The 18,948-nt window shown below is 38.3% G+C and overlaps 1 protein-coding gene across 1 annotated transcript in view; it reads left to right on the top strand.

Moving 5' to 3' along the window:
* The window catches only part of LOC132115626 (contactin-associated protein-like 2), a 455,893-nt gene that overhangs the window by 202,142 nt on the left and 234,803 nt on the right, over positions 1-18,948 (top strand). The window contains exons 4-7 of the mRNA XM_059524041.1: positions 8,701-8,848; positions 14,448-14,494; positions 14,590-15,370; positions 15,842-15,990. Coding sequence (XP_059380024.1) covers positions 8,701-8,848; positions 14,448-14,494; positions 14,590-15,370; positions 15,842-15,990 — 1,125 coding nt within the window. The remainder of the gene's footprint in view (positions 1-8,700; positions 8,849-14,447; positions 14,495-14,589; positions 15,371-15,841; positions 15,991-18,948) is intronic.

Raw genomic sequence — 18,948 nt, 5'->3', positions numbered from 1 at the left:
CCTCGGTGAGGGATGGAACAACAGGCCCCTGTAGTTATAGCATCAAGGGTGTTCTCTCCAGCGGGAGAAAACGGCAGGCCTTTTTTTCTTTTTGAGGGGTGTTTGTCCCTTGCTGAGGGATAGAACAGCAGGCCCCTGAAGTTATGGCAGCAAAGAGAGTTCTCTCCGGCGGGCGAAAATAGCAGGCCCTAATATTTTTTTCCTTCTCCTTCTTCTTCTTCTCATTCTCCATCTTCTCGTTCTCCTTCTTCTCATTCTCCATCTCCTTCTTCTCATTCTCCATCTCCTCCTTATTCTCCTTCTCCTTCTTCATATTGTACTTTAGCGGTTTAGTAAATGTTTAAATAAAGAGTTGTAAAACTCTCCTTCTCCATCTTCTCCATCTCCATCTTCTTCTCCATCTTCTAATCTCCATCTTCTCCATCTCCTCCATCATCTTCTCCATCTTCATCTTCTCCATCTTCATCTTCTCCTTCTCCATCATCTCTTTCTCCATCTTCAGTGTGGAGCAGTGGTGTTCTCTCCAGCGGGAGAACCACGTAGAGAGCTGCTAAAGCTTTTGCACTAATATAACATCCTGAGTTGTAGTCCTAATGCATCGTTGATACGCTGATGATGACCATCAACCCATTGCTTTGAGCATAGGTATGGAGACTGTTGAAGCTGCGGTGATTGCTGCGCCTATGCGGAATGAATGGCTGGTATAAAGTACGGGGTCCATACCACATGTCGTGAATTGAAGCGGTCTAAGGGCAGAGAGATCCGGTGTGGGGAAAACGATGGCTGCATCTGAACTGAAAAAAGCTGCCTTCGGGGGATGCATCCCAAGGTTGGAAGGCATCAAGGCACATCCAAATTCAATGTTAGCTTCAGATCCTGTCTCCTAAAATGCCTTCATCTGGTCGAATTTTTTAAAGGTAGCATAGATGTATCCTTGATGCTTTTGATATCCCACAATCCTGTGCATTCAATTCTGTGACAGTTAAGCCAAAAATAAAAATCATTGTCATCAGTGTCATTTTTTTTTTCTAATTATTTTTTTTTAAATGTATGTTTTCTACGAAATATCCACTTAGTTATCACCAACTTTCTATATTTAGTGGTAGTTCATGCTGTAGACCATTACTCTGCCTCTGAAGCCTGTCCAAAATCAGTTCATGAGGTGCCTTTGTGCAAAAAATGCTGCCTGCAAGTCATTGTCTGATATGCAGCGAGTTAGCTGCCTAAAGTTTCAGATGCAGCCAATGACTTCTCACTAGTGATTCCCGATGGTTTTAGAGGATGATTACTCCTCGTTGCCCCTTGTTGTTCAGAAAGTAGTACACCAGGGTTCTTACACATTCCAAAGTCAAATTAAATCACTTTTTTAAGCACTTCCAAGGACATTTAAGTTTTCCAGCACTTTACAACTGTGGTAAACTACCTGTTTACATACATACTCTTATCTTAGTTTAAAGCACACACACACACACACACAGATACAAACACATCTTGCTTTGTAAATTGTTTGGATTTTTGAAGGCACATTAGCAAATTGCATTGTTCTAAACAAAATCAGCAAATTGCGAGCAGGCGGCACATTTGGACTGGTACAACAGTTTGTATGAATGCCCTTACATTTAAATGTCCTTAGATTTTAGTGACAAAGATAATTAATATCAGTTATATTTTTGGCGGGGGAATGATACGTGATACGAAACAAGATAGTTATTCAATTCAGGATTTAAACATACAGAACTGAGCAACAAACATTCCTGATTAATGACTGATTATTACACTGCATCTCATGGACTACACCACGAATGAATTCTTGTTTTCACCATTTCCCCTGTTTATGATGAAAATTTTCGAGATAGTCCAGTCCAGTGAGCAAATGGCCTGAACACAACTGTAGCTCTCAACGTCATGTGTGATTAATTATAATGCCAATAATACCTACCCTAATGCTGGGAACCCTGCATAAAGATTGTATAGACTGTGAGCCGATCTAAAATGTATACCACAATAACACTTTTTTATTTTATGAAAAAAAAAAAAGATTAACCATTCAGTAACAAAGCTAATTATTATGAACCAATGAACTAATTTATGTAAATCAATTTTTTTTTTAAATTATATTATTATTTTAAACCTTGAAACACTGCATTCAATTCTGAGCATTTCCAAGCACCTGTACGACCCTGTACTACATCAAACACGACAAGTGTAAGGCCTTGAGCATTTGGGAAGGTGCACGCACAGTCCCTTTAAAGCAGTACGGCATATGGTCAGTAATTACACGAAATTAGTGTTACCAGCGTTGTAATACGATAGCATGCCTAGCAAAAATAACTGAACAATTAGCCTTGTACAAAGAGCAATGTCTGAAGCATGTTCGCCAACATAGCACTAGGCAATAAAAATGAAAGAAACTTTGCTTATCTTCGTGAAGATGTCCAGAGATTAATTAAAGGTCAAATGGCCATTTGTTTGTGGATGTTTTGATTCTTCTTGAATATCTTGTTTCTGTCATGATCCGGGCTCCTCCTTTCTCTGTCCCCCTCTTGCGGTCATCCTACACACTCTTTCTCTACACCATCACTTTAACTTCATTAGTCCCAGCTGTTCCCACTTACACTTCTCACCCAATCCTTTCACCTGTTTCCCCTTTTCCCTGATTCTTCCTGCTTTTTCTATCTCCGCTTTCTCTGCCCCTTTTGTCAGTTTATTCCTAGCTATCAATGCTGAAGACGCATCTCCTACCTGCTGAGTCAAGTCCTGTCCTGTCCTGTCCTGTGCTGTTTGTCTGGAAGTCTTTTTCCTTCACGCTCCTTACTGTGCTCTACCAACTCAGACGCTGTGGTCCTGAACGGACGCAATATCCAGCCTATGGTACTCACTCTCTCTTCGGGCTTCGCCTCTCGCCATATTCTCTGTTGATATCTTCCACTGCACCTGGCGCAGCTGCCGCACATCCCGAATCCCAGTAACTAGTTTCTCTGCTACCTTTTGTAAATGCTCAGGGTTTAATAGCGAAGAATTCTGTTTTGTTACCTCTGTTTCTGGAGTGGATTTGTTTCCCGTTGATTCTATGACTGTTTCTCATTTTCATTAAAAAGACTGTGATTGAGAATCTCGCCTTTTGGTCCTCTATCTCCCACCTGACAACTTCTTCCAGCGGGGAAGCAGATCTCGTGTATGTTAAAGTTGTTGGGTCAGTAGTAGTAGTACAACTTTGGCGATGAATCGCAGGCAAGGTGTCTATATCAATTGAGAGGAGTGCGCTCGCTCCGATCATTTCCAATCAATCGCTTGACAAACAACGCAGCGAATTCGTTTCACAACTTGAAATCTGGTGAGATACTCTGTGGGAATCCTGTCAAAAATCCTATGGAGATGGATTCGCCGTCTTATTAGTTCCTGAGGGAGCAATAGCTCTGCAGGGAGAGCCAGTGTAACGCAGTTTGTAAGTCAGGAAGAAGGAGGCAGCAGCCGGCGGACATTTAAACAAAAACTTTAGTAATAAATTAAACACAAAACAGCGCGACAGCCCCTTGCGAACGACTGCCGCGCACAAACAAAATCAAAACACTAAATAAAACCCAGGCCTTGTCCTATCTTTGCTTTCACTGTTGTAACTCCTCCCTTTATCCTTCCGGAGCTCCTTTGTGGGACTCTAGACCAGTGAGTGGCACAGGTGTTGCTCATTTCCAGTTACTCCACTGGCCTCGCTCCGTTCCCATGGCTCTCGGCCCTGCCCCATGCATCACATTCGTCTTTTAAACATATTTACAGATTTCTTGACTCCACAGCAAACAGTACAATTTTGTCTTTACTGTTCCAATAGTTATGGAGGGCACTGTATATATATATATATATATATATATATATATATATATATATATATATATATATATATATATATATATATATATATATATATATAATATATATATATTAGGGGTGTAAAGGTACTCAAAAATCATGGTTCAGTACGTACCTCGGTTTTAAAGTCACGGTTCGGTTCATTTTCGGTACAGTAAGGGAAAGAAATGCAAACATTAAACTGCAGGTTGTTTATTACTATAAACTTTTTTTAACAATTTGTTTACACTTTTTTTAAAATACTTTTTAATAAAATATATATAAAATAAAAAAGAATAAGAAATAAAATACTGCTGCAAAGTTATCCACTAAATAAAATACTCTCAGTCTCAAACCAATATCATATAATAAAATATAATGAAAAATATAAATAAATAACTATGATTACAGTGCAGCATTACCAATCCCAGCTTGTAGGCCTGCTCGTATTTAAAAATATATATAACTATTCCAAAGTGTAAAGTGCAGCATCAACAGTTTCAGTTTTTAGACCTGCTCAGATTTCGTTATTGCTTTGGACCGATCGGAATTAAGAGCAAAGGTCTGTTTAAATGCCGACGGGAGCAGCAATCGTTTTTTTCCTAGTTGTAGTGATGTTCACACTCGCGTGATGATGCCTTTTGAAAACTTAGGCCGGTGACACACTGAAATATTGCACCTGTCAAACAGTCTATTTTGCCGTCAATCCTGTTGACGGTGTCCTTTATCAGTAGGCTTTATATTTATGCTCAACATGAAGTATAGATATTGTTGTCGTGAAGACAAGATCCTGGTCTGTGGGCAGCCTCCCTCTATGTCACCTACAGTAGCAGACTTTCGTGAGTATTCACACTGGAAGCGTATAAGTACAGCATCACAGCAGCGGCTGCAAAGCGTGTTCGGCAGACAGTATAACCATTTCAAACAAAGGGTATAATTCTTTCAACATTTATTTTTATAACAATACTCCATACTTTCACCCAAAAGATTAATTAAAAAGTTTAAATGGGTAAATACACATTTGTTATACTTAATTTTCTTTTCTGGTATAATTGTGAAAACAATAGACATTGGCATTGTTGTTAAAACTCTTGACATGCTTATTCTGTGCATTTTGAGCACGTTTGTGTTAAATCACATTTATTGACGCCGAAAAAAATATGCACTGCTCGCGCGCCACTCACGCTTGCGGTGTGAAAGAGGGGTAAAGACACAGAAAACGCGAAGCAGCCGTCACGCAACTGAAACGCAGCGGAAACGCCACGCTCACGCTACGCACGCAGCCAGTGTGTCACCGGCCTTTAGAATCAGCTGCAGGGCGGGATTTGCATTGAACTCGGAGACTTCCGCCACTTAATATGTTCGTTTGGAAACACAAAAATGTACCTACGTTCCGCGTACAAAATATTGCATTCGGTCATTCGGTACACACGTGCACCGTACCGAAAGCCCTGTACCGAAACGGTCCGGTAGGAATACACGTACCGTTACACCACTAATATATATATATATATATATATATATATATATCATTTTACTGAAGCCCATAACTGATATTATTATTAATCTGTGTGCACACTTATTATTATTTTAAATATATGGCTGAAAAAAAAACTGCAGAGTATTATATGTTATGTATGTAAGTAAAATGTGGAATTTTACAGAATTTCATTTGTCAGTTAAGACCCCAACAATGTCTGCACCTGTATTTTCATAACAATTAGCCATTCAAATTGTGATATGAACTTCAAACAGATTAATGCGCTAGATCACATAGTGTGACAGCTGGGTGATTCACTATAATTTTGATTTAGGACCTTCTCAGATTGCTTTGGTCATGTACTTAGCTTTAATGGATTGTTCTGATGATTTTCATTTGGAAAGGTTACTAGAAAAAGATTTCCTGGTTGCCCATACTCTCAAAGTAAAATATTACAAAATCAATAGATTTCTTGATATAACAAAATAATCTCTTCATAAAACAACAGTGACAATAACTGCAAGACCTTTATGTTATATTTGGCAGCTGTCCACAAAATCCGCCATTATTCAACAGCTTTATATTAAACTGTCATGGAAGAAGGATGCAAAACTGGTATATAAAGACTCCCAACCCATGCCTGAAGAAAGAGAAAATCATTGATCTAGAACAACCAACATGTTATGATGGTTAGAGCGCTTGCCTGTCTGATTAATTGTTTTGATGTCAACCTGTTTTATTTTTCTACGCTTCACTTAATCAGCTTTTATTTCTTCTAAAGAAAAGTTCAGAACAGTCACTTTCTGCTTTTTTTAGAGTGAGAAATGTGCGAAGAGAGGATGGCTGTTCAAAGCTGTTAAAGAAAGGAGAGACCCAGGAGCTTTGACACAAAATAAGTAAAAGCAACTTTAATTATACCATGGGAAACCAGTGAATGTGCCGCTTATGATAGTTACAGCTGGCTTCCTGCCTAAACCTGGACTTTCCACTAATGAAAGACAGCCTCTATCTCCGTCAGGCCTTTGTGAAGGTGCTTGATTAAACAACATGCCAGGCAGCAAAGCTCTCAGGGTGACTTCACATTTGAGTAACTAATTGCACATTCGCTGACTGTTTAAGGTCTGGATCTGGATTTAACTGCGACAGAATTGAGTCATGCTGGTCATGAAGGCAGACCTTTTAGATTGTACTCTGGGTGAAGTAATGCAGATTTATGCGGATTAATCAGCTTTTCTAAACACAATGGAAGTAAAAATAGGTCAGTGGATATTTAAGATGTTATTTATTTATTTATTCATTTATTTATTTATTGCCTTTAAGGGCAATGAAATGTAGTGAGAGCTAAAACAGTTGATACACAGTGACATTGCTGGGGCTAGACTATTATCATTTATGTATTAGAGAAACACTTTCAGTTGAATCAAAATGTCTGGTGCCAGTCAAAAGTTTGGAAAAAATTAAGATGTTTTATGTTTTTGAAAGATGTCTCTTATGTTCACCGGTGCTGTTTATTGGATCGATTGATCGATCAGTCAATCAATAAAATCGGTAATATTACTATAACAATTTAAAACACCTGTTCTCTAATTGAATACATTGTAAAATGTAATTTAAAAAACAAAAATGATCAACAGTTTCAATAGAGACATTTATATGTTACAACTGATTTTAATTTAAAATAGATTCTGTTCTTTTTAACTTTCTATTCATCAAAGAATTCTGAAAAAAGTAGTGCAGTTTGAATGAAAATATTAAGTAACAAAAATTTTCTTTGAAAATGTTCAAGTTTAATAATATTTCACAATATTACTTAAATAAATTTAGCTTTGGTGAACATCTTCCTTCAAAAATATTTAAAAAAATGTATTGTTCAAAACATTTGTCTGGTAGTATATTTGTATAGTGCTTTTTACAATATATATATATATATATATATATATATATATTTGTATTTTTATATTTAAATATTATAAAATAGATTTTGTAATTTTTAAACAGTTTCAAAGGCTGTTGTAAAATGCTTTATATTCTCACAATTACATAATGCCGGAATGGAGCCGAGTATGCAAAACACAACCAATTCGTACGTATTTTACAAGGTGGCTAATTCGTGGAAATTTGTACGACCTCACTCCTACGATTTTATTACATGTAAGATTTTTCTAGACTCCAGTGACTGGTAAGTTTAGGGCCGGGGTTATGGTTAGGACATTCGTACAAATTTATATGAATTGGGGAACTCATAAAATTCGTATGATTAAGCAAAAATTTGCCACCTTGTCAAATATGTACGAATTGCCGTGAGATCGGGTTGGAATAGCCTTCTCATTGTGCCCAGGAGGTCCACCTATAAAAAACTGAAACCTCACAAAACAACAAAATTTTCTTTCTTCGCAATGAAAAATGAAGTGAATGCTCCCCAGTCAGCCACTACAGAGCACAGTAATCAGCACTTCAAACATTAAAGTCAGACCACTGTATGGAGCCTCCAATACTGACATGTTCAGCATGTTCCTGACAAGAAATCCCCAGTTGTACAATAAAGTCCATATAATAGTAGTTTCCTTAGAGGGGAAGTGCAAGTTTTGTAATCCGCATCACTCCGATTTGGTGGCCTTGAGCTCCTTATCGCCAATCCCACATGGTCTGTCTGGCGACTGAAGTTCCCACCACTCAATGGCCGACTGCATCAATTTCTTGCTCTGCGTGACACAAGAAGTTGCATAGGGTCAACGTGAACCAAAGAGCCATACAACTTGATTCCACTTACATGTCGTTTCAGGTTTTTTTTTTTTTTTTTTTTGCTGATTACAGCTTATGACACAGGACAGTAGATAGTTTCATGAAATCACTCAAAACCACACTAGAAAATATGACACAAATCTGCTGTTTCACTGAAGAAATTGTGGGGAAGATGCCACATTAACAATTATTATTATTGTAATAATAAGCAATTATTGGAAGTGTGTTTATGGTTTTAGATATTGAAGTATTTGCAAAAGAGTTTTATTTATGCAAGGGGTATTTTTTGTTTTGTTTTATGTGTTTCTGCCACTGAATAAAAAATAAAAAAGGTAATTGTGACTTTGTATTTCATTTGTATCTGATTTTTTTTTCTCAGAGTAGCATGATATAAGCTTGGAATTTTGCTAAAAAATTGAAATTGTGAGATATAAACTCAGTTGTGAGTTTCAAAGTCAGAACTGTGTGATATAAACTTCATTTTCAAGAGAATTTCTAGCAATTCTGACTTTCCTGAATCTGACTTTTTCAGAATTCAGAAAGTCAGAAATGCCAGATATGAACGATATAGTGATTGGTTTCCATAGTTTTAAGTCAAAACAAGTCAAGTAACATATTTCACATCTGTCTTGCAGGCATTTGCCGGTAACTCCAACACAGAGAGTGTGGTTCGGCATGACCTGCAAAACCCGACTGTGGCACGTTTTTTGCGCATCATTCCTTTAGACTGGAGTGAAGAGGGAAGGATTGGCCTCAGGTTCGAGATCTATGGGTGCCCGTATTGTAAGTTGACTCTGCACTGTTACATTTCACATCAGTATCATCCAATAGAATAAATATCAGCAAAGATGGCATCATATGGAAGTTATTTACATGATGCTGAAGGCTGATGGTATTTTCTTCCTAATAACTGTGCACTATTATTATTTTTTTATTATGTAGCCTGATATGTATTATAGCTGTAACATTTGCTAAGCTCAGTATGAAACTGACAGTTTTATCTATTCAGACGTTCTTTTCATACTGAGGAAACTTGGTTCTAAGCTTTTTTGCATCACTAGAGTGATTAATATGCAGTGCAAGACGGCAACATGTATTCAGGAAGATCCCGGTTCAATTAAGGGAAGTTTTAAATGTTAAAAATAAAGGGAACTTTTTTTGAAAGTCAAGGTCGGCTAACCATCCCATACAAATCCTTTAAAATCCTACAAAAGTTTTCATGATTTACACAGATGTCTACTAGTATGACACCCTGCTGTTTACTAAAACTGAGGAGAGAAATGATACTGTGCACTGTAAAATCCAACAGAATATTTTTCAGTGTGATGTTTTGGAGTAAATATAAAGATGAGACAAACAAAAATGTCTAGGTCTTCACAATATTTATATTTAACCCTTTACAATTTTTCTCAGTTGATCTGACACTTTTCTCCAATGCAATGTATTTGTTCTCAAAACATTTAACACAGCCATCCAAACACAATCTTATCTTAACCAAACAGTTCAACTTTATGCATTTTGTTTTGAAGTAATGCAATTATTAAACTTAAATATTAACATCAAATCTATAGGTGTGTTCTCTATTGCTTATAAAACACATTTAGCCATAGATTCGCAAATATGCTAATGAAAATACATGCTTATTGCAATTCTTCAACAGGAAGTTTTTGTTATATATATATATATATATATATATATATATATATATATATATATATATATAAACAAAAAATATATATTGTTGTCCAACACCTGCTGTGTCCCATGAGAAAAAAACAATTACCCCTTTAAAAATATGTTTGTGCCACCTTTAGCAGCAAGAACTCCAAACAGAGTATTCTGATATCTACAGATCGGTTTTTAGATATACATGTATGTAGTATGTGTGTGTGTGTGTGTGTGTGTGTGTGTGTGTGTGTGTGTGTGTGTGTGTGTGTGTGTGTGTTTGCAGTATGCATGAATTATGCTGAATTATTGATTGTGCCTTTCATTTGCATCTGGAAGAGGATTTCATTGCATTTTATCTACATTACATATTTGCTGTGATTGCATCATAAGAGAAAAAATGTAAGAAGGTTGAATACATGCTTGACAAGCTCCTGTCTCAACATCTACACAGCCCTCTTCCTTTGTGGCTGGTTGTGTTGTTCTGTTCTGGACCACCATGTCAACAATGCTCATGTTCCTTTCAAAATAATCTTCATTGTCCACCTGAATGACCTCAAACTTAAATTCTGAAAAAAAGAAGAAGAAGAAGAAGTTTAGATACTTACAGTAAATAACAGAAGTTGTCACAGGAGGACAAAAAAAAAAACGGTACTATCTACGAGTATTTTGACATAGTAAGTTATTAAAAAATTTAGAGTTTTGTGCACATTGTTTTGAGAAAATTATATTCATGATTTGTAATTTGTATAAAATGAATGAAAACTGAATCTGTTTTGGACAATTACAAACTGTTTTGAGAACAGTTTGAGTTTGGAGACGTATCAAATCGATTAAGAAAAATGTTGTTATTAAACTGATTAGAACAGTTGTTACTGTTCAAAAATTCAATCCAAAATGTTAACTTTTTAAACTTTATAATTTAAATAAAAATATGTCTTAGTTAATTTTTTCACCATTAATGAAATTAAACTATACATGTTTATATTTCATACAGTATAAATTATTTCCTATTATTAATTTAAAATAGAATAATAACATTAATAATATACCATATAATAATTAATATAATAATTTTATGTATATTATAATAATGCCCCTTTGCTGTTATTTAATAAATGAAATACAAAAAAATAGCTATTTCTTAAGTTATTATAATTATATTAATATTATATTGTTATAATTTTATAAATATGGTAATGTAAATTTAATGTAATGTTTAGAATGTATTATAATTTATTTAATAACTTAATTTATAATATTTTATTTCCCTTTGGCAATAGAATTTGTCAAATAGAATAACAGAATACAAGTTTTTCTTTTTTTTTTCATTGAACTGAAAGTGTTCATTTTGGACCCTGGTTACATTTCCGTGGTATTGTAGAGCTGCAAATTTACATATATGAGATAATCTTTCTTAGCACTGATGGTGTGGTTAAAGGATAAGCTATTTTATTTAATCATTTTACAAAGACAGCTTGCTGGATTTTCATTTGTCTAAAATGTATCAGTCATTGCAAATCATGGATTTAAACAAAAATGCTTTCCAGATGAGTGGATGTATTTTGGAGCAGCTGTCTCCAGTGAGGTCAAAACATCCTGAAATCTGATTGTGACACACAGAGTGAGCGCCACCTGTGGGTCATGTCTGTAAATTAATTGCATTGTTATTATTCCACTTACTTCAGTCCATTTAGGATTCTTTCTTTTTCTTCTTCTTATTTTATTTTTTTATTTCAGTCTAACCTGTTATTATATTTACATTTCACTAGCATGGCGAACAAATTACATCTATGGACCACAATCATGGTTCACGTTGGTTGTCATGGTTGCCAAATTGATCTTGATAACAAATTTTAATTAATGCCCTATAAATTGGTTTGAGAAGAATTACAGTTCTCTCATTCAACCCCATACCAGAAGGACCATCTTTGCCCATTTTTATATATATATATATATATATATATATATATATATATATATATATATATACATACATATATTACCATAATTCTCAAACTTCTTACTTCTTTACATTTGTTAATTTATTAATTGAGTAAAAATAAAACTTCCATCCTTCAGATGGAAAAAAAACTGCAACATGGAAAAAAAAAAATTTTTCTTTCTGTTTTTAATACTTTCTTTGAAATAATGATAGTGTACACAAATCTGACGCCTGGCTCTTCTGAATGTTTGTGTTTATGACAAGTATGAATGAAGCCTGGTAGCTTTAGATACGTATCATTCCTCAAGCTGTTTCCCTACTCGTGAGGAGCAGAGGGGGGTTTGGCTGCACTGATTTTCCTGTCAGAAAGTGTTTCATCCACATTTGCTCCTTGCTGTTGAAACCGCTCATATTCCTTCATCATCTCGTGCAGGTGATCACAGATGCCGATAAATATGTGCCACCATATCCAGATGTATTTTTTAAAGGGGCATAGGGTGAAATATGATAACATATTCTCACCTTGCTGGGAATTCCAGATTAAATTGGTTAGTTGTGTTTTGGAAGACGACAGCTTGCCTTTTCCTGTTCTTAACCGATCATTAGCTGGACCAGGCTGACCTGCTGAACATGCAACAAGGGCTATCTAAAAAACTGTTGAAATCTCTTGTTAAAGAATTCACGTTTTGGTCAGGTGGGCATGAATATTTTTTATTTTGTTATTATTTAATATTCAGTATTAAAATAATAAAACTTCTGCTACTAATGAAAATAATTATCATTCCAAATTAGCATGTTAAATTGATAAACACCAGTTGGTGACCAGCTTGAACCTGCTAATCACTACTGTAGCTTACACCAGCTACCGACCAGCATGCACTAGTTAATGAGCAGGTTGAACCAGCTGAAAACCATCTTAAACCAGTTTACATTTGGTCTTAATAAGCCAAACCACTTTGTGACCATCTTGAACCAGCTTATACAAGATGATGACCAGTTTGAACCAGCTACTGACTTTCTTAAACCATCTTAGACTATGTGATTACTAACTTGAACCAGCTGATAACTCTCTCAAACCAGCCAATGAACATTTTAAAGCAATTAATAACCACCTTAAACCACCTTACCCCAGCTAATGACTAGCTTGAATCAGCTAACTACTATCTTAAACCAGCTAATGATGATCAGCCTGAACAATCTTATGACCTTCCTAATCCAACTAATGACAATCTAAAACCAGTTAATGGCCATATTAAACCATTTTACGCTAGGTAATAACTATTTTAAACCAGTTTAATCAAACTAATGATCATCTTTAACCAACCAATAACCATACCAAAGCAAATAATAACTATCTTACACCAGCTAAAGTCTATTTTAAACCAGATAATGACCATTTTAGGCAGGCTAACGATGGTCCTAAACCAACTAATGGCCATCTTAAACAAGTTTAATCCGACTAATATTATATTACATATTACCATATTAAACCAATTTATAAACAGCTAATTACCATTTGATGACCATCTTAAACCAGTATACAATAGATAATAACCATCTTAAACCAGTTTAATCAAATTAATGACAAGCTTAAACCAACCAATGATTGTCTTAAACCATTTTAAACTAGCTAATGACCAGTAAGAACCTGCTAATATCCAGTTCACATGTTCCTAGACTGAACAGGAATATATTAATAAGTACAAAAACACTTTTTGAGGACCATTTCCACCACTCAGTTTCTCTTCAATGAAAAAGTTGAGTGTTTAGTGAAAATAAATAAGATGTGCAGTAAAGGAATAGAGATAGCCCTTCTCAGGAAGCATAGAGGGAAAGAATGGGAGTTAGATAAGCAAGACCTGCAGTGGAGATGAAGCACAGAATGAGAATGAATCCAGTGCTCTGACCTTGTTGGTCGGGCGAGAACGGATGAATGCATTTGTGATGGAGGTGAAGAGGATTGGCAATTGAGAGAGAGAGACAAGAGGAGTGGAAACGCAACTGGCCAGACACAGCACACATACTCATGCATTAGTATAGTAATCAGTCCCCAGCAGGGAGCATGGAGAGAATTGAATTAATTCCACATGCAGACTGTACTCTACAGACGCACACACACAATTGTAGTAGACGCTTCATACTACAGGGATCCCGTGGTAATTGTATACATGACAGATTACACTGAATGCATATTCTCACTTGCTTTGTGCATGTAGAACAATTACAGTTGTTGCGTTATTTTACAATTTAAACTGCTAATGGAAGCTGATAAATGCAAATTGATTTTACATACCTCAGGAATGCATGCAATGCATGAATGATCCATTCAAATAATGGAAGTATCTTACTCATTGTCTGACTTGAAAATAACACTTACTGTAGATCCGAAACATACTCCTCATGTGTTATTTTTGTGTATTTTTCAAATATGCCAACCGTTATATTCAATTAACATAATCATTACATTATGTTTTGGTTAGAATTTGTTGTTCTCTTATGAGAGAACTCTCGTGTTGCGTAAGCTAGAAAATCCATTTTCTCAAGATTACTGAAGCCAAAAAATTATCCTTAATTTTTTAATTGATTTAAAACGCATTGCTGCACAAGCAGACCTAGGTGAGATGGCTCCGCGCCTATTGGTTGCTCTGCAGCAACTGCTGTAACCTATCAAGGGACTGCTCGTGACGTAAGCACCAATGAGGTGCTTTGCCCCGTGATACGCGCAATTCTAAAAGAGCTGAGGCATTGTTTCAAATGCCTCTCTTTTCCAAGTGCGGCTCGTACAGAACCTCCCTCAGCAACGGGGACCATCACATCCTGTGCGTTTCCTGCCTGGGAAGAAACCACGCACTTTCCAAAGGCAGCTGCCTGGAATGCGATGCCATGGCTATGTTGACCCTTCGGGGTCGTCTAGCTTCCTTTGACGTGGACCCCTCCTATTCTCTATTCTGGGCCATGCCGTAAAAAGAGCCGTTCACAGAGAACGCCGGAGGACATCCCTGAGAGCCCGTGTGCATCGCTTTCTGAGTCCCCCTCTTCGTTCGCGGCCGGCCAGCCCCCCACCGTGCATCTCGAGTCTGACGGGGACAACGCAGAAGAGGACTGCTGCTCTCTTCTAGCCTCTGAGAGCCAAGGATGGTCGGGCTCCAACCCGGACCCAGCCCCTTCCACACAAGAGTCGAGCAGTGTGCGGTCTAGCTTCGACGCGTTGCTTCTCCGCCTTCTCACCCAGTCCGTCGAGGACCTCGGCCTAGATTGGTCTCTGTCTGAGGAACCCGCGCCCAGCAGGCTGGATGGCTGTTTCCTGCCCAGGCGATGCTCGACGCCTCACAAGAGGCCTGCTCCCTTCCTGCCGGAACTCCACGAGGAGCTAACTAAAATCTGGAAGGCGCCCCTTTCTAGTCTCGTCAATGCTCTCTCATGTGGACGGTGTGAAAGACAAAGGCTAACTCTCCATTCCTGCCATCGAGGAACTAGTAGCAACACATCTGTGTCCCCTTCTGCTGGATGGCGGTCAAAACCCTCACTGCCCTCGAAAGCCTGCAGGACAACTTCGGCTCTGATCGGTCACGCTTATAAACTTCTCCGCAAAATGGATGAGGCGGGCCCGAATCCTGAGAGCGTTATGGACCTCAGAAGCGCTACGGACTTAGCTCTACGAACCACCAAGTCTGCTGCACAGGCTATCAGCAGCAGTATGGCTCACCCTCACCATGACTGAGAGACACTTGTGGCTGACTTTGTCCGACATGAAAGAGTCAGATAGAGCCACCTTTCTCGACGCACCTGTGTCTACAGCCGGTCTCTTCACCCAGATAAATCTCAAAAAGAGCATTATGTCTGTCTTTCCGGCTCATGCCGAAGGTGTTAATGACAAGTGTAAATTTAGGAAATGTGCCCACGTCCCAGTGCTCACCCCTACACATAAGCACGGCCCGTTCAGTGTCAAACACTCATTCACAGCCAATATCAATAAAACCGGCTCATGCCACGTGTATTTTATATGTAGGAGATGTGCCCGCTGTACAGTGCTCACCCCAACTCACAACTCACAAACACGGGTTGCTCTGTGACACTCACTCACTTAGAGCCCCCATCAATAAACGCAAAACGCGTTATGTGTGCAGAAAACCTGTCAGTAGACAAGAAATTTGTTCTGTGTGCAGAGAGCACTTGTGCCTCCCTGAGTGTGCACCCAGGAGCAAACACTGTATGCTATGCGCCGCACACACACAGCGACCAGAGCCCAGATACCATTCTTCCCCTAGTGTTAAGCATAAAAGCATGGGAAATGATCCTGGGCGTGTCAGATTGGGTAATGAACACTATAAAATGAGGCTGTTTGCTGCAGTTCCCTCGCAGACCCTCACGCTTTCCAGCCAGGGCCGAAACCACAGTGAAAGAAGAAGTAGCACATCTACTTCGTGCTGAGATTGAGAAAATGCTGAGAAAAGGTGCTGTAGAAACGTTGATCCAGAGCGATGCAGGTTTCTACAGCAGATATTTCCTCGTTCCGAAGATGGATGGCGGTCTCAGACCCATCCTAGATCTCAGGCATTTGAACAAAGCCCTCATTCAGAGGTCATTCAAAAATAACTCCCCATCACAGGCCTTTCTTGCAATTCGCCTTTGAGGGTCAGAGCTATCAGTACACCGTCCTTCCATTTGGTCTATCTTTGGCACCTGGTACATTCATGAGGTGCATGGATGCTGCGCTCGCTCCCCTGAGACAATGGGGGATGCGAAGGTTGAACCATTTGGACGACTGGCTAATTCTAGCGCTGTCAGAAGCAAAGTGTACATTGCTGCCATAGCACCGTTTGTCAAAACTATGCTTGGCCAGCCACTGGGAAGGAACGATCTCATAATTTGTTTCCTGAGAGGTGCTAGGAGATTAAACCTTCCCCAGCCCCCTCTGGTTGCGGTCTGGGACCTCTCCACGGTCCTGGACGCTATGAAGGGGCGGCCCCTTAGAATCGCTGCAGTCCGTGGATTTGCAGTATCTTTCATTTAAGACCGCTTTCCTTGTGGCTCTCGCCTCGGTCAAGCGAGTGGGTGACCTTCACGCACTCTCTGTGGGTGCCATGTGTATTGAGTTTGGACCTAACGACTCTAAAGTCATTCTCAAACAGAGACACGGTTATGTCCCCAAAGTGCCTTCCACGTTAAGAGCACAAGTCATTTCATTGTCAGCTCTTCCAAGATCTGATGGTGAGATCGATGTGAAACTCCTCTGCCCGGTCAAGGCGCTGAGGATATATGTTGGACGGTCTGCTGCTTTCAGACAGTCAGAGCAGCTCTTTGTTTTTTTTTTGGTGGCCGCACTAAGGGACTAGCCATGACGAAAAAGAGCTCTGGCTTATAAGTCTAAGGGCCTTTGCTGCCCACTGGGCATCAAACCTCATTCCACAAGAGGCATGGCCTCCTCATGGGCATGGTTCAGTGGAGTTATACTCCAGGACATTTGTATGACGGCAGGCTGGGCTTGTGCTACGTTCTGGTTTCGCTTCATCAATGAAAGACCAAAGAATAACCTATCTGGACTCAGCTTATATAGACATAAACCATGCCCATTTTGGCGGGACGTGATGTGCATGGGCGCCCGCGCCCTCATTGGTGCTTATGTTACGAGCAGTCTCTCGATAGGTTGCAGCAGTTGCTGCAGCCAATTGGTGCGCAAGCAATGCATTTCAAATTAATGCAAAAATTAAGGATTATTTTTTTGCTTCAGTATTCTTGAGAAAAGGGATTTTCCCGTAGCATAAGCTAGCTTACGCAACACTCATTCCCTCATCTAGAGACAACCGTGTAAAATAATGTCAAAGTACTGCCACTTTTGATCAATTTAATGTGTCCTTGTTAAATAAAAGTATTTCTTAAAAAAAAATATTGACCACAAATATATGTTAATTATTCAAGCATAAGCTTGCTAAATATATTAAGCATAATACTAATTGAACATAAATAAAGATAAATGCCATTCAAATGTGTGGAATCAATGCAAAAAGCAGTTTCTTTGTTTTTATTTGATCATAATACAGTAAAACTACATTCTTGTTTTGAAACATTTCTGTATTTCAGAATTGCATAAAATATCCGTTTTATATTTAAATATTTCATATGTAATTTATACGTACATATGATGACAAAGCTGTTTTTTCAGCAGCCATATTGTTACGATCTTCAGCTGGAGTGCCCATGAACTCCTATATAGGGCACTACACTCAGGATTCTGGCATCTTCTATTTCCATCAACCACCATATGTCACCATATAATCACTTGGACACTGGCACCTTTCATTCTGTTACACCACACCCGAACTACATTCCCCATGATTCACTGCATCACAATCACCTTGCCACACTTGCACCTCATTCATCAGCCAATTTCCTTGCCACACCTGCACCTCATTTACACACACATATGTAAGCAGCACAATCACTCTCACTCACTGCGAAGTCTTGTTTAGCCCCATCTAGCATTTCCAAGCGGTTTCTCCAGTGTTTGTTCTTCCCGTGTCTGATCTTGGATTGTTTAAACTGACTCTGATTCTCTGCTGCCTGTCCTGATCTCTGCTTGTTGCCGTTAATGATTCTGGATATCCCTGACATACCTGGCACTGTTCCTGATTTCTGCCTGTATGACCATTCTCTTAATAAAGTTCTGCACATGGATCCAAACACCTCTGACTCCTCGTTACACATATACTGCATATATTATATTTATTATATATTTTTATAACTTTGTGTAAACTGCTGCAGGTTGCATTTCCCGTCAAGACATGAATTTATATACTGTACATATAAGTATTTACCCTTTTATGACCCTTTTAGTACAAAGTTATTGCAGTCACAAGCCTATAGCAAAATCAGCACCATCATTTACATTTTAATTAAGCTCAAATCAAACCTAATCAATCTCTCAATAATGCAAGCAAATAAACATGCCACTTCAATCTTATTGGTGGAAGGGAACACGATGACGTCTGTATTTTTCTGTTCTCAGATTGCCGTAGCTCTCTTTATAATTACCTTCTCATGCTGCTCACAGATTTTGCATGACTTCTGAATGATATAAAGATTCTCTGCAAAGCAATCAAGTGCGATCAGGCGCTGTGAGCTTGTGTAATATATCCAAAGGTTATGCGGTGTCAGTGCAGGAGATGAAACCAAGAGAGCGAGCGAGAGATGCCGCGAAAGGAATTTACATTCATAACTTCCGGTATGTATCATTCCGAGCCTTGACAGGGATCAAAAATCCTCCTCCACTTCG

The sequence above is a fragment of the Carassius carassius genome, chromosome 35, assembly GCF_963082965.1.
Source record: "Carassius carassius chromosome 35, fCarCar2.1, whole genome shotgun sequence".
In the NCBI taxonomy this organism is placed as follows: domain Eukaryota; kingdom Metazoa; phylum Chordata; class Actinopteri; order Cypriniformes; family Cyprinidae; genus Carassius; species Carassius carassius.
This window is presented reverse-complemented; position numbering and strand designations above follow the sequence as displayed.